The 16176-nt window shown below is 39.4% G+C and overlaps 1 protein-coding gene across 1 annotated transcript in view; it reads right to left on the reverse strand.

Moving 5' to 3' along the window:
* The window catches only part of HSD17B11 (hydroxysteroid 17-beta dehydrogenase 11), a 50917-nt gene that overhangs the window by 12093 nt on the left and 22648 nt on the right, over positions 1–16176 (reverse strand). The window contains exon 5 of the mRNA XM_030819105.1: positions 2569–2706. Coding sequence (XP_030674965.1) covers positions 2569–2706 — 138 coding nt within the window. The remainder of the gene's footprint in view (positions 1–2568; positions 2707–16176) is intronic.

The raw sequence follows: 16176 nt of genomic DNA on the forward strand, positions 1-16176 counted from the left end.
TGTTAACCCTTCAAGTGGCCACACTGAATATTTTTCATTAACTTTAAATACATTTTCAACAAAGGCAGCTGAATTGGGGGAAATATGGGGAAGTTTGAGGGGGCAGAATAAAACTTAAAAATTGAATCTTGGCTGGATGCAATGACTGACTCATGCTTATAATCCTGGCACTCTGGGAGGTGAGGTGGAGGTGGGAGAATTGCTCAAGGCCAATTTGAGACAAGCCTGGGCAAACAGCAAAACCCTGGCTCTCAAAAAAAAAAGAAAATTAGCTGGGCATGATGGCACACACACTGTAGTCCTACTCAGGAGGCTGAGGTGGAGGGTTGCTTGAGCCCAGTTCAAGGTTACAGTGAGCCATGATCACACCACTGCACTTCAGCCTAAATAAGACCCTGTCTCAAAAACAAAACAAAACCAAGCAAAACTGAATCTCATCATTACAATAAAATTGAGAATCCAAAAGTCTGTCCAAGTAAGCATGTGAACTTATAACATGAATTTAATATCAGTGAGGAAAATGATGTATTATTTAATAAATAGTACAGAAAACTCATTAACTATTTGGAAAAAACAAACTATACTGTGACTTTACTTCTTAAATCAAAATAAATTTGGGTGGGGCAACGATTTAAATATGAAAAATGCAACCATAAAATATATGCTAGAAAAAATATGGGTAAATATTTTCAAAAACTTGGAATGAGAAAGACCTTTCTAAACACCTCACAGAACCTAAAGTCCATGAGAAAAAAATCCCTAAGAAAATTTTAATGTAAAACTAAATGAAAATAGGCTTAAAAGCAAACAAAAAAAAACTGGGGAAAAAATATGCAACAGATGTGATATATAAAGGGGTTTCTCAAATGTATGAAGAATTCTTTCTTATGTATCAATTAAAAATCTCTAGAGCTCAGCTGGGCGTGGTGGCTCATGCCTGTAATCCCAGCACTTTGGGAGGCCAAGGTGGGCGGATCACTTGAGGCCTGGAGTTTGAGAACAGCCTGGCCAACGTGGTGAAACCCCATCTCTATTAAAAATACAGAAATTAGCCGGGCATGGTGGTGCGTGCTTGTAATCCCAGATACTCGGGAGGCTGAGGCACGAGACTCGCTTGAACCTGGGAGGTGGGGGTTGCAGTGAGCTGAGATTGTGCCATTTCACTCCAGCCTGGGCGACAGAGTGAAACTCTGTCTCAAAAAAACCAAAAAACAAACTAACTAACAAACAAAAACAACTCTAGAGCTCAATAGCAAAAAGTGAGCTGATGCCATGAAAATAGGCAATTCATAAAAGAAGTGCAATGTCCAAAAATCATAAGCGAACATGAATGTAGCTAGTCATCAGGGTAAAAATAAAGATGATTCTTCCTGTATTGGATTGGCAGTGATTAAAAGAGTCACAGAAGGCAGACTGATGAAGAAGTAGAGAGTAAGTTGCTCTCCCTGCACTGTGGGTAGGAGTGCAAATCAGTGCAGCATTTCTGGAGGGGAGTTTGGCAATATGTAGGAATTTTTACAAGTTATATAACCTTTGGCCCAGTAATCCCCCTTTATGAATCTACCTGAAGGAGATAATTATCCAAAAGTGAAAATATGTGTGCCCGAGGATGCTTATTGCTGATTTGCTGTTAAAAATCCAGAACACTAAAAACCCTAAAATCATCACTAGGAGATGCTATTGCTCCCAATAATCAATACAATTTATTATAATGCCCTCTGTACTTTATTAGATGTCTATAACATAATGCTGAGGGAAGTATGCAGTATACTTGCTGCTTCCAGGACCCCATGTGTAACACACGCCAGTTATATGAAATTCAGAGAAGTCTAGAAGGATGTTTATCAAAATTTTGAGAGTGGTTTCCACTCGATAGAGGGTTTTAAGGAAATTAAAAAAGAAACTTTTTGATTTGTATTTTTCAGTAACATTGGAATTTAAACAAATAAGTATGCGTCATGTTTACAAAGACATTAAAGCTATTTCTAAAAAGAGAAAACATTAAAAATAATCTTCAAATTAATCCTTTATAATTTTATTTTTTAACCAAGTAGAGTATGACCTGGTACTCCTTTTGGAGGCTAATCTCTAGATTACCTCCAAGGGAAGTGTTTTTCACATGTGGTCTTGGGTTATCTCTATCAGAATCACCTATGATAATCACTTTTTTTAAATGTAGAGTTCCAGGCTCCCTTCCCTGCCACTACTGTACCCCAACCAAACCCAGTAAGTCAACATATCTGAGGGTGAAGTCCCGACATGGTTCCCAAGCACACCTGGTGACATGTATGTATATTTAAGCCTGTGAATCATTACTCAGGAGAAGAAAAAAGGAAGAGTTAGCAAGTTTACCAATGTCATTCATATTTACTTTTTTAGTCACGCTCCCTTGCTTTCTCTCTTTTTGGCTTTCCACCTGTTTTCCCACAATCTGCAGAAGCTGAAATCAAAATGAACTAAGAGCATTAATTATCAGGTGTTTTAGGGATTAAAACATTTAGGAAAACCCACAGAATGGCTGGTATTCCTAGCAACCACCAATTCTTTTGTCTCAATTTCTCAACTTACCTTGTACTTGGATTTTTGATGAAGCCAGTGTTTACGAAATTAGGACACAGACATGTTGTTTTGACTCCAGTTATTTGTAAGGCAGCCAGTTCATCTGTCAAAGTTTTATGAAATCCAACAGCAGCAAACTTGCTTGAACTGAAAATAAAGAGAGAGTTTACAAAATAATTCAAGAATTCTGAAATGTCTGCCTATTTTCCTCAATTCAGCATGGTCCTCTGCAGAGCAATGTGGGCATTCCCTGAATCTCAGGCCCCAGTCCAGAGCTACTGCATCAGAAACCACATCTTACAAGATTCTCAAGTAAATCTGTAGGCACATTAAGGTCTAAGAAGCCCTGACATAGAAGATTTATTGCATTTTAGCATCACTTACGGAATAAGAACATTTCCTTAAAAAGCCTTTTAAAGAAAATTAGCAGAGTATTTGTTTTTGTTGTTGTTCCACAAAATTCAATGTCACTATAAGCTGTTCCTTATTTACTTTAAGATGTTCACAGAATTTGCTGAAAACTTTTCCTGGATAAATCCTATTCTTCCTTTAAGTCACAGCTTCACTTCCTCAAAGAGGTCTTTCCTAACCCCCAGTCTAAATTATTTTCTTATTATATAGTAATTTTCAGTTTTCTATGATAGTATCTATGTCAGATTTGTAACTGAACATTCATTTGAGAATAAATTTTTTTTTTTTTTTTTGAGACAGAGTCTTTCTCTGTCCCCCAGGCTGGAGTGCAGTGGCGCGATCTCTGCTCACTGCAAGCTCCGCCTCCCGGGTTCCCGCCATTCTCCTGCCTCAGCCTCCCTAGTAGCTGGGACTACAGGCGCCTGCCACCACGCTCGGCTAATTTTTTGTATTTTTAGTAGAGACGGGGTTTCACCATGTTAGCCAGGATGGTCTCGATTTCCTGACCTCGTGATCTGCCCACCTCGGCCTCCCAAAGTGCTGGCATTACAGGCGTGAGCCACCACGCCCGGCCAAGATTAAATTTTTTAAAACATCTGTCTCCCACACCTTTCCTGTAAGCTCCATGACTGTTTTGGTCACCAGTGAATCTCCAGGGCCTAGCACTGTGCTTGGCTCTTAAGTGCTCAATGAATATTTGTCAAATGAATGAATCACAATGCAAAGCGTTTCTTACTGTAACAGCTCTTTCGTTTGGAAGTGGTAGTGAAATTACTTATTCTAATGGACATTACTTTCTCAGGTTTTTTTTTATTTAAAAAGGGCTTTATTGAGATATAAATTCATATGTCATACAAAGCATTCACTTAATGTATACAATTAAATGGTTTTTGATATATAATTAACTTAAAAGTTGTGGTATAATATATATCGTGTAAAATATGTCATCTTAACCATTTTTACATGTGCAATTCAGTGGCAATAATTACCAGATAATCTTTTATTCTGTTAAATCTGTATGAATTAGCAATTATACAAAGTAGCTATATATTCTGGCCAGTTAATCTATGCTTTGGAAGATAGAAAGCTGTGGAGATGTCTCTCTTACCTTTTTTTAAAAAGTTTAGTTTTAGGCACATATTGAAGCTGATATGGTTTGGCTGTGGACCCACCCAAATCTCATCAACAATTATAATCCGAATTGTAATCCCCACATGCTGAGGGAGGGCACTAGTGGGAGGTGACTGGATCATGGGGGCAGTTTTCCCCATGCTGTTTTCGTGATAGTGAGGGAGTTCTCACAAGATCTGATGGTTTTTTTAAGTGTTTGGCAGTTCGTCTCTTGCTCTTACTCTCTCTCTCTCTCTCTCCTGCTGCCATTTAAGACATGCCTGCTTCCCCTTCCTCTGTAATCGTAAGTTTCCTGAGGCCTCCCCAGCCACGCAGAACTGTGAGTCAACTGAACCTCTTTCCTTTATAAATTGCCCAGTCTTGGGCAGTTATTTATAGCAGGGTGAGAGTGGACTAATACAGAAGGCTTAAAAGACGGATTATTAGATTAAATTATACGAGATTAAAATCTTCTGCATAGTGAAAAACAACATAAATAAAAATCATATCTAAAATAGATGACTGTGCTAGACATTGCCCTCAGTTATTCTGATGCATTTTGGAGTTTTTTGGGGAGTCTTTCTCTGTCACTTAGGCTGGAGTGCAGTGATGCAATCACAGCTCACTTTAACCTAGGAACTTCTGTGCTCAAGCAATCCTATCACCTCAGCCTCCCACGTAGCTGGGACTACAGGCATGTGCCACAACACTTGAATAATTACTTTACTGTATTGTAGAGATGTGGGTCTCGCTACGTTGCATAGGCTGGTTTCAAACTCCTGGGGTTAAGTCATACTCTTGCCTCAGTCTCTCAAGGCGCTGGGATTATAAGTGTGAGCCACAGTACCTGGCCTATTCTAAATAATTTTTTCGTTTAATCTTCATAACACCCCTATAAAATATATTAAGATCCTCATTTACCAAAGAGGAAACTGAGGTAAAGATGGGTTATCAAACTTGCCTGAAGATACAAAACAAAGTGGCAGAATCAGGTTTTACGGGTGGGTAATAAACCAGGTTTATGTATGATATACTCTAAACTTTATTAACTCCAAGCAAATTAAGAGGCAAGTGACAAACTGGTAAAGCATTTGCAACATATAAGACAAGGATAAGCTTAATATATGGCAACTTTTATAAAGGAATAAGACAATACTCTAATAGATAAATGGCTAAAGGGTGTTCATGGAAAAATCATAATATAAAAATGCCAGTAGATATAGGCATATAAAAATGATTTACTTTAGGAATAATTCATATAAAAGCAAAGTAAGACAAGACAGAATTCTTGCCTAGCAGTAATTATAAGGATATGAAATTTTTATCTGAGTTTTTTTAATGTACAGATTTTTCCCCTCATATAATTGAATCTAGCAATCTTTTCAAGCCTTCATTCAATATATGTCAAACTTTCAAAAAAGTGATAAAAAACACTTTCTTTCCACAGCTTTCTATTTTCCAAAGCACAGGTTAACTGGTAGGCTTTTCTGGAAGGCAATTTGGCAAAAGGTATCAAATTCATTAAAAGTATGCTGTGCTCTCAGATCCAGTGTTATCCCAAGGAAATAATCAATCATGTCTCCAAAAATTAATGTTCAAGGATAGTCCCTGGAGTGCAGTTCATTAAAGCAGATAGTTGGGAATAATGTGAAACGTCTGTAGTGGACAGCTGTTGTTTTTTCCCAACAGCATTCGTGTCCCCTTGTTCTGGTAATACCACTGTCACCAAATGCATACAGTGATCGGCTCCAGGCTAGTCTAGTCACTGACCTCTAGAACAAGAACGTTTGAAGCCATTGTTGAAATGATGTTTTTCTTCCCCTCCTGCTGGACTTGGAATTTAAAGGGTTTAACCCTGGAACTTTTGGTAGATATCTGGCCATCAGAGGAAGACAGCCTGCTTGCGACTTTAATTACAGAACCAAAAATTCCTCTTTGGGCCTGGGGCGGTTTAAGGTTTTTGCTCCTTGCAACTGAAAGAGTGACAAAATACCAATGATAATGAGTAAATTGAGTAACTAGTGGCACCGTATGTGCAGTGGTATCCCATGCAGAAATAGAAAACGATGTTGCACATGATATATATTTATTAACATATAAATATTATTTTAAATTAAGAGCCAAAATTATATATAGATTTTTTCAGTGCATAACTGTATGCTTGCGTTTAAAATATCCTTAAAAATTATAACATGCATATCATGATTATTTTGTCAGAGGCATGTAAACCAGAGCAACTCCATCTTAAATAGGAGCTGGGTAAAATAAGGCTGAAACCTACCAGGCTGTATTCCCAGATGGTTAAGGCATTCTAGTCACAAGATGAGATAGGAGGTCAGTACAAAATACAGGTCATAAAGACCTTGCTAATAAAACAGTTTGCAATAAAGGAGCCACCAAAACCAAACCCACCAAAACCAAAATGGCCACAAAAGTGACCTCTGGTCGTCTTCACTGCTACACTCCCACCAGCGCCATAACTGTTCACAAATGCCCTGGCAACATCAGGAAGTTACCCTATATGGTCTAAAAAAGGGAGGCATTAATAATCCACCCCTTGTTTAGCATATTATCAAAAAATAATCATGAAAATGGGCAACCAGCACCCCTTGGGGCTGCTCTGTTTTACGGAGTAGCCATTCTTTTATTCCTTTACTTTCTTACTAAACTTGCTTTCGGCCGGGCATGGTGGCTCACGCCTGTAATCCCAGCACTCTGGGAGGCCAAGGCAGGTGGATCACGAGGTGAGGAGATCGAGACCATCCTGGCTAACACAGTGAAACCCCGTCTCTATTAAAAATACAAAAAATTAGCCGGGCATGGTGGCGGGCACCTGTAGTCCCAGTTACTAGGGAGGCTGAGGCAGGAGAATGGCGTGAACCCAGGAGGTGGAGCTTGCAGTGAGCTGAGATCATGCCACTGCACTCCATCGTGGGCAACAGAGCGAGATTCTGTCTCAAAAATAAATAAATAGGCTGGACGTGGTGGCTCACACCTGTGGTCCTGGCACTCTGGGGGGCAAGGCTGGTTGATCACTTCGGGCTAGGAGTTCGAGACCAGTCTGGCCAACTTGGCGAAACATGAAAAATACAACAGACAAACCAACCAACCAACTCAGTGACAACAAAACAGGTCTACCCTGGAGTCATACTCTAATTTTTTCTATTTTCCTCCCTTTCTGATCCGTTATCCCACTTTCTTTTTCTTCCTCTTCCTTCTCCCTCTTCTTTGTCAAATAGAAGATTGAGTTATTATCACTGATCCACATAAAGTCCCTCTCTACCTTATTTTAACTCCCACCCCCCATTTCTATTCCCCGACTTCCCATGTGTAACCTTCCTAATATGTTTGATACGCATCTTTTTGTTTGTATGTATTTTTAGAAAATGTTTATTGTTTTTGTGTGCAAAAAAAAAATTAATAAAAATAAATAAATAAATAAATAAACTTTCTTTCACTTTGCACTGTGGACTCACCCTGAATTCTTTCTTCCACGAGATCCAAGAACCCTCTCTTGGGGTCTGGATCAGGACCCTTTTCTGGTAACATCTTTCTGGCAACCACGAAGGGACTAAAGTGCAGAAACCCTGACCCTACGGCTACCTTTGGGTAAGTGTTGGGGTCCCGTAACATATTTCTGGCGGACCATAGAGTTACAATACTGAAGAGACCCCTGACCCAAAGGAAAATCATCGGGGCACACCAGTGGGCTGACTTTGAGTAAGTGGGGTGCCTACACCTGGGTAAAGAATGGGATTGGGTTAGATGCCCAACTTAGGGGAGTTAGAGTCTCTCCTAAAACAGAGTAGGTTACAGGTGCTTCTTAATAAAAGGCAAGGACACTTGACCGACGTCAAGTTAGAGGCCTGACTTAGGAGGGTTAGAATCCCTTCTAAGATTTAGGAGGTTAGGCCAGGTGCAGTGGCTCACGCCTGCAATCCCAGCACTTTGGGAGGCCGAGGCGGGTGGATCACTTGAGGTCAGGAGTTCGAGACCAGCTTGGCCAACATGGTGAAACCCGGTCTCTACTAAAAATACAAAAATTAGCCAGGCGTGGTGATGCGTGCCTGTAATCCCAGCTACTCAGGACGCTGAGGCAGGAAAATTGCTTGAACCTGGGAGGCTGAGGTTGCAGTGAGCCGAGATTGTGCTGCTGCACTCCAGCCTGGCCAACAGAGCGAGACTCCATCTCAAAAATAAAATAAAATAAAATAATAAATAAAATAAATAAGATTTAGGGGGTTAGAGGACCCTCTCAGTAAAGTCCCTTTCAGCTAAGAACAGGTTCGGCACTATGGGATGTTAACTGCTGTTCTCTTTGGATTAATCTGCCTTTGTACTCTTTGCTGATGGCTATGGGTGACAGGGTTAGGCATGCACAGGATCGTGGCACATAGGGAGCTTTTTCTTCCCTAAAAGGGGAAACTTGAGAGCTGATAGGATTGCTGGAAAAGATCCCTGCTCAACCGACAGCAGCAGCCTGAAATTTTCAGTGTCGCTGCAATAGGTGGGTCTTTCTCTGGCCTCCCTGCTAATTTTGCCTTCCCCACCCTGCCACAGGCAATACTTTCTGTCTCTACTTTGCCTTTCCCTTTCTTATCTTTTCTATTACTCAGGGCAAACTTCTTGCCCAGAGACCACATGTTGAAATTCCAAGTCAGAGGTTGGATTAAAGATGATGTGGCCCAACTGGGGGTAAATTTAAGCCTTGCCAGTTTGATATTGGGTGCTAAACAGAGTAGCTAATGTCTATGTTTTATCATGCATATTTTGCTCTGGCCAAAATGAAAAAAAAAAAAAAAATTTCCTTTATGATGCAGCTTGGCCCCCGGAGAGATGGTGCCACAAGCCCGATCACTAGGGCTGCTCAGGGAAAAGGAACCCAGAAGCCTGGCATGCCAGCAAAAGGCTAAGAATTTGTTACCAGTCAGATTTTTAGCTACTCTCTCTCTGTGCAAACAGTTGAATGAATGGAAACAAAAAATCAGTGTTTATCCCCTCTGTAAAGGCTTAATAAATGTGAAAAAGAATTCTAAGGCTAGTCTTAAGCTGGTGTATTTTGTGCTATGAATTCGTTTTTCCGTGTAGAGGGGTACTTCAGGATAAAACATGGGCTTGGAACACCTGTAAGCCCGCTTTTTAAGATGACCCAGCAAGCTGATCAGTAACAAACTTGGTTGAGGTCCCTGAAACGAACAAAAAACCCGATGAAGTCTCCACCTTGTTTTATGTGCTTGGGAGCTTGACCTTTTAACCGCATGGCAGTACCTTCTCTTGGGCTCCGTCTTCCAGGGAACAAGAATTTTAAAGTTCATGTCATAGCCAGCTCTGAAAATCATATTAAATAGTTAAAAGCCTTTGCAAGCTCAAAATTAACTAATCTAGACTCCTTCTGAGAAAAGAAATGGACACTGCCCAGTCCTGTAGCTCAGTAGCAAAAGTTTTACACTTTCACAGTGGCAGTCTAGGTTCAATTCCCCACCTAGGAAGTAAGTCATTACTGATTTAATATATGTGTGACCCTGTCTATTCTCTTCTCCTCCATGGACTGTCTTCAATTTTCCTTCCTCTAAGCACCTAGGAGTTTACCTTTGGTAAAGTTCAGAAGCTGGAAATATTGGCCGCTTGGCATGGCTAAAGTTGGGTAATAAGAGCTCTGAAAGGATTTCTTCTTTAAAGAGCACTATGGTTAAAAGTCAGCTTAATTAAAAGTGGAACAAGCTATAGATATATTTAAAAGGGCTTTATGTTTTTCTCTTCTTGAAGCTTGTTTTGCTGGAAAAAGGTTTTTTCTTTCTCAGTCAACAAAGAATCATTTTTCTTTGTTTTTTTCATCTTGTTACTATTAATGCTCACATGAAAGGCCCGTAGATAACTTCTGGTAGCTTGGGACTACTTGGGAAAAACAAAGGCGGCACCACAGACCCAGTTTGGGGAAAAAAAAAAGAAAAAAAAAAAAACCCTCTGTTTTCCTCATGAAACCCCAAGAATTAAAAGCAGATAGATTCCTCTCAAAATCAAAGGCTCTGTTCTGTTTTGCATTGTGTTATCTGACGGTTTTGAGTTTGGGGGAGGGGGGCATCAGCAATTACTTTGCATTATGAGAGAGCTTTGGTGTGTAATAACTAGGTAGGACATGTACTTTAAGGGGTGGCTAATAGTAGTTATGGAGGGATACTTGACTCTGCACACTTGGATCAGAAGCATGCTCTTGGCCACCTGGAAGATAAGGCAACATCCTCACCCCTCACTGGGAGATGAGACTCTCATGAGGATGGGCTGATTACAAAATGGGCTGATTGGCTTTAGGTTGCCTTGCAATGAAAGGCACAGTCGGTAAAAGCACTGCATTGTCTTCTCCCGTAGTGTTTCCCTCCTTTTGGGGATCCAGGATCCAGTATAAAATGGCACCTTTAATTTTGGAGATCTGTCTGCCTTCAGCTGCTTATTTGCTACTTATTTAGCCCTAGAAACACATGCTCTCCTGGCCCTGTTCCTCCAAGGGCTCCACCCTGAAACCAGTCATCCAATTAAGAAACTGGCAAATGGTGGGGTGAGGTGGCTCACGCCTGTAATCCCAGCACTTTGGGAGGCCGAGGTGGGCGGATCACTTGAGGTCAGGAGTTGAAGACCAGCCTTGCCAACATGGGGAAAACCCGTCTCTACTAAAAATACAAAAATTAGCTGGGTGTGGTGGTGGGTGCCTGTAATCCCAGCTACTCGGGAGGCTGAGGCATGAGAATCACTTGAACCTGGGAGGCAGAGGTTACAGTGAGCCAAGATCGTGCCACTGCATTCCAGCCTGGGTGACAAGAGCAAAACTCTGTCTCAAAAAAAAAAAGAAAAAAAAAACTGGCAAACGAAAAACTGCATAAGTGCTGAATCTTCTGTCCATTTATAGTATATGTTTATATATTACAAAGCTCTAATTAATTGACTCAGAAAAATAAGTGCGTAAATCAAATATTTTTTCAGAAAAATAGAAACTTTAATGCCTTTTTGTTCATGTGACTTTAGTAATCTTTTGAAAATAAAGATAGTTTTAAAGTTTATTGGTAAAATAAAATGTCTTAAAAATGTAGACATTTGGTCTAAATTAAGGTCAGATATCAGATTTGCTAAGTGCTTTAAGGACAAATTGTTTCTTTAACTTTTGAAAACTGTTCTATTTACCTACATTAAAGCCATCAGATTCTAGATAAGGCCTCCACGATATGTGGAATTAGCCATGCCCCTGGCTATGCTGGAGAGTCAGCCCTTATCTGCACGTCTGCCTGGTGTGTCCTATACTAGGCTCCACACCCGGTACATAATTAAAATCCCTTACTTAACCAACGTTTTCATCAAAAATAAAAGTTGCTAGAAGTTAGCATTGTAATGTGTAATTAAGACTACTGAAGAAACAGTTTTACATGCAAGGTGTATAAAAAAGATGAAATGTGTTTTTGGTAAAAAAAAAAAAAAAAATTATAAGAAGCAGCATGGGAATGTGGATTTTTTCTGCCTAGATTAAAGTGTTAAAGGATTGTGTTAAGTGAAAAAAAAAAAAGATTTAAAGAAGTTGTGGAAGGTTTTTTTTAGATGGAGTTTCGTTCTTGTTGCCCAGGCTGGAGTGCAATGGCGTGATCTTGACTCACCGCAACCTCTGCTTCCCGGGTTCAAGCAATTCTTCTGTCTCAGCCTCCCAAGTAGCTGGGATTACGGGCATGTGCCACCACGCCTGGCTAATTTTGTATTTTTAGTAGAGACGGTTTCTCCATGTTGATCAGGCTGGTCTCGAACTCCTGACCTCAGGTGATCCACCCATCTTGGCCTCCCAAAGTGTTGGGATATACAGGTGTGAACCACTGCACCTGGCCTTTGTGGAAGGTTTATAAAAATTAATTGTAAGAGATTCTGTGTATGAACATATTGGCTAAAGTTAAAGGGGTACTATTCAGTTTTTCCATAAATTAAACATTGGAATAAAAGCACAACAGGTTTTTCTTAGAGGACTTATCTGCTCTTTCACAAAAAAATGTAAAGGGTTATAAAGGTTTATAAAATCTTACCTTATGATTAAACATTAAAATTGGGTAAATATGTCTCTAAGGTTTTATTAAAAATTAGGTTTAGCATTAATAATACATTAATATAAAGGTGAAATTTCGCTTATTTGGTATAAAAATCATCCAGGAAGCATTCTCAAATATGAAACAGTGTTTTGCTTTCTTTGGACTATATTTGTATAAATATGTTATTGGTATATGTTCCAAAGTTATAAGAAACTCCCTTATTTCTAATATGACTTAGTGTATGTTACTAATAATAATTGTTATGTAAAATTTGTGTGCCACAAAGGTAACCAAATTTCCTTATCAATTGTGGCTTTAATAGTGGCTGTCCTAAAGCCTTTTATCATCCACAGACAATTGTTGTCTTGTTTTAATCCTCTTTAAAAGATGGTTTCTAATCAACTATAGAACTCTAGCAGGTGTTCTTAAATGCAGGTTTCTAATAACTTCAGAAATCGTAACATTAAAATAAAGAAAACAACTTTCAAAACTCTCATAAAAAAGCTGGAATGTTCATGAATAACAAGTAGAACAGGAGTTAACTGAATTAACTGAACCAATAGAAAACTGAAGTTAATTTTTTTAACTTTGCTTAAAATATTGCTGATCTTTTACTTTTCAAAGGAAACTTCTTTTAAGCTATTTACAGCTTGCAGCAATTAAGTAAAATATACTCCTATGAACAAAATTTGAAACATATTTGTTTCTCTCTACCTGATTTCTCCAGAATGGAAACTAATTGTAAGTATTCTTAACTTATGGCAATATAGTTGTATGCATGAGTGCAGCAAAAATCTGTTTTCTTTTGTAACGGGACACTATTGGAGAAATTGGTTATTTTACCAAGGCTTTGACTGGAATGGTGTGCTTTCCTTTAAAGAATCAAACTTGACTTGTAAAGCCAATAAAAGCCCTATGGGAAACTGGCCTCATACTTCACCTACACAGTCCCTGTACAGGGTTTCTGACCTATGGTAAGTAAAGAATGTCATTTTCTCACAGGTCCAGGAGGCCCAAGTTCACTTGGGACCTCAAAAGTGTTTTACCCAACTCATAGGTATTTAAGGGTACAAACCCATGGCAGGGCTCAGCTTTAAAAAAGTCTTACTTGAGATTCCTTATAAAACAGAGTTCCATCAAAGCCAATCAAAAAGCCTGTGTGAAAAATAATTATTCTTGCTGCACTTTATACAAATAATCAGTCCAAGTATAATAAAGCAAATCAGTCTTACCATAATTTGTCTTTAATAAAAATGGGAAACTGGAGAGAGAATATTATATTTCAAGAACTATAGTACACTTGTTATTAAATTCTAGTCTCAGTTGTTTTTAAGTGTTTCTGCAATTTAGGCTAACCCTGTTTATTCCTGTAAACCAACCAGGGATCTCTAACTGCTGCTCAGAAGAAACAAGAGGGATGGGTAATGTAAAATTCTAGGCACATTGCAATCAGCTAGCAACCCCGTATCAGCTTGGTCTCAACAGTTGCCCAGTTCATGGAAAGCCTTCTAATTTAGTTTACTTGGAATAACTTTACTTATTTTGCTTTACTCTTATGGAATATATTGCTGTTATACCCTTTGTGTAGGAACACAGGACAGGCTTACTAAATGTTTTCTTAAACTAAACACTTATTAATCTCCCAGATATCACCTCTTGTCAAAACTCAAGAGTCGGCCGGGCGTGGTGGCTCATGCCTGTAATCCCAGCACTTTGGGAGGCCGAGGCGGGCGGATCACGAGGTCAGGAGATCAAGACCATCCTGGCTAACATGGTGAAATCCCGTCTCTACTAAAAATTCAAAAAATTAGCCGAGTGTGGTGGCGGGCGCCTGTAGTCCCAGCTACTCAGGAGGCTGAGATGGGAGAATGGCGTGAACCTGGGAGGCAGAGTTTGCAGTGAGCCGAGATCACACCACTGCACTCCAGCCTGGGTGATAGAGTGAGACTCCATCTCAAAAAAAACAAAAAACAAACAAAAAACTCAAGTGTCATGAATGGCCCTCACCATACTGATGCTTTCTGACTAAGCTCCTCTCTACCCTGAACACAAGAGACCCTAACAGTTAGGCAGGAATGTCATGGCCCCATTCAGCCTGAAGAAGTTACAAAAGATGGATTTTCATCCGTCTGCAACGCTTAGGATTAACGGTTCTCTTATAAACGGGAAGGGGGAATTGTCAGAGGCATGTGAACCAGAAAAACTCCATCTTGAATAGGAGCTGGGTAAAATGAGGCTGAAACCTACTGGACTGCATTCCCAAACTGTTAACGCATTCTAAGTCACAGGATGAGATAGGAGGTCAGCACAAAATACAGGTCATAAAGACCTCGCTGATAAAACAGGTTACAGTAAAGGAGCTGGCCAAAACCCACTAAAACCAAAAGGACCACGAGAGTGACCTCTGGTCGTCCTCACTGCTACACTCCCACCAGCGCATGACAGTTTACAAATGCCATGGCAATGTCAGGAAGTTACCCTACATGGTCTAAAAAGGGGAGGCATGAAAAACCCCTTGTTTAGCAGATCATCAAGAAATAACCATAAAAATGGGCAACCAGCAGGCCTTAGGGCTGCTCTGTCTATGGAGTAGCCATTCTTTTATTCCTTTACTTTAATAAACTTGCTTTCACTTTGCACTGTGGACTCACCCTGAATTCTTTCTTGCACAAGATTCAAGAACCCTCTCTTGGGGTCTGGATCGGGACTCCTTTCCAGTAACATTTCTGCATGGTGAAACTATCCATAAATTTAGTTTTTTCTTTTACTAAACCGTATTTTCTGATTTTACTTAAAAGACCAAAAATGCAAGAATATATTGAAACTCAGAATTAATGATCTTGAGTGTGTAAAAGGAATAACATATTTTTCAACTTTAAGGTGAACCTATATATAGAAAGGCATATGTGTATGTATATATATATATATATGAAAACTAAAAGTGAGTAGATTTTTGCCCCCTGCACTTTGTAACATTACATCAAATTCCTTCTTATTAGAAATAGTCTAAATTATTCAGATGTCTTGGAGGGCTGAAAAAAATAGTCTGAATTAGTACTTCTTATTCCAAATTCTTTTTTTTTTTTTCCTTTTTGTGTTGAGGTCTTACTTTGTTGCCCAGGCTGGAGTGCAGTGGTGAAATCATGGCTCACTGCTGCCTTCAATTCCTGGGCTCAAGCAATCCTCCCACCTCAGCCTCCTGCGTAGCTGGGACTACAAGCACGCACCACCACACTTAGCTAATTTAAAATATATTTTGTAGAGGTGAGATCTTGCTATGTTACCCAAGCTATTCTTGAACTCCTGAGCTCAAGTGATCCTCCTGCCTTGGCCTCCCAAAGCCTGGGGGATTACAGGTGTCAGCCACCATGCCTGGCCCCAGATTTTTCTTTTAAATAACATTTTATTACAAGCTAATGTTCAGGACTCAGTTTTACTGAGCATTCCCACACTGGCAATTTTTCATGCTTATAAATTGGCTATTTGGGTTGACAGAATATATTAGCTAGCTAATTGTTTTCTTTTAAAAATCAAAATACTTGTGAACAAATTACTGAGCAAGCAGCAAAAACCATTTTAGAATAGAATCAAAAGCTTCACCCTCCTCCACCATAAATCCAGTTCTTTTATCTTGCGTTCTTCATATTAATCATTAAAACTGTTGAACTATAACTCTGAAAAGAAATTAAAATATTTTTTCCTAAGATGGGCTACTAGAGCTAGAATAGATTATTTTCTGTGGCTGTAGTAACTCAGGACAATGCTAGGTGAGGGCTGAATTACAGGGAAAAGGATCAATAATCTTATTTTCCCTCTCATTTCATCCCAAAATCTAGGCGTCAGAGCATATATGATGAATTCCACTGGGGCAAAGCATTCTGGAAGCTAAAATTAGAGGTGGGAACTCCTTGTTTTGTGTGAATAACAGGAAGTGGAATTGAAATGTAATGCCAACAGGCAATCTCTTGTTATTGAACACTTGCAGGATTTCAGATTTTATGCTAAGCGCAATATATTGTATGATTTAAACCTTACAGCATTC

Source organism: Nomascus leucogenys, chromosome 9, assembly GCF_006542625.1.
Source record: "Nomascus leucogenys isolate Asia chromosome 9, Asia_NLE_v1, whole genome shotgun sequence".
In the NCBI taxonomy this organism is placed as follows: domain Eukaryota; kingdom Metazoa; phylum Chordata; class Mammalia; order Primates; family Hylobatidae; genus Nomascus; species Nomascus leucogenys.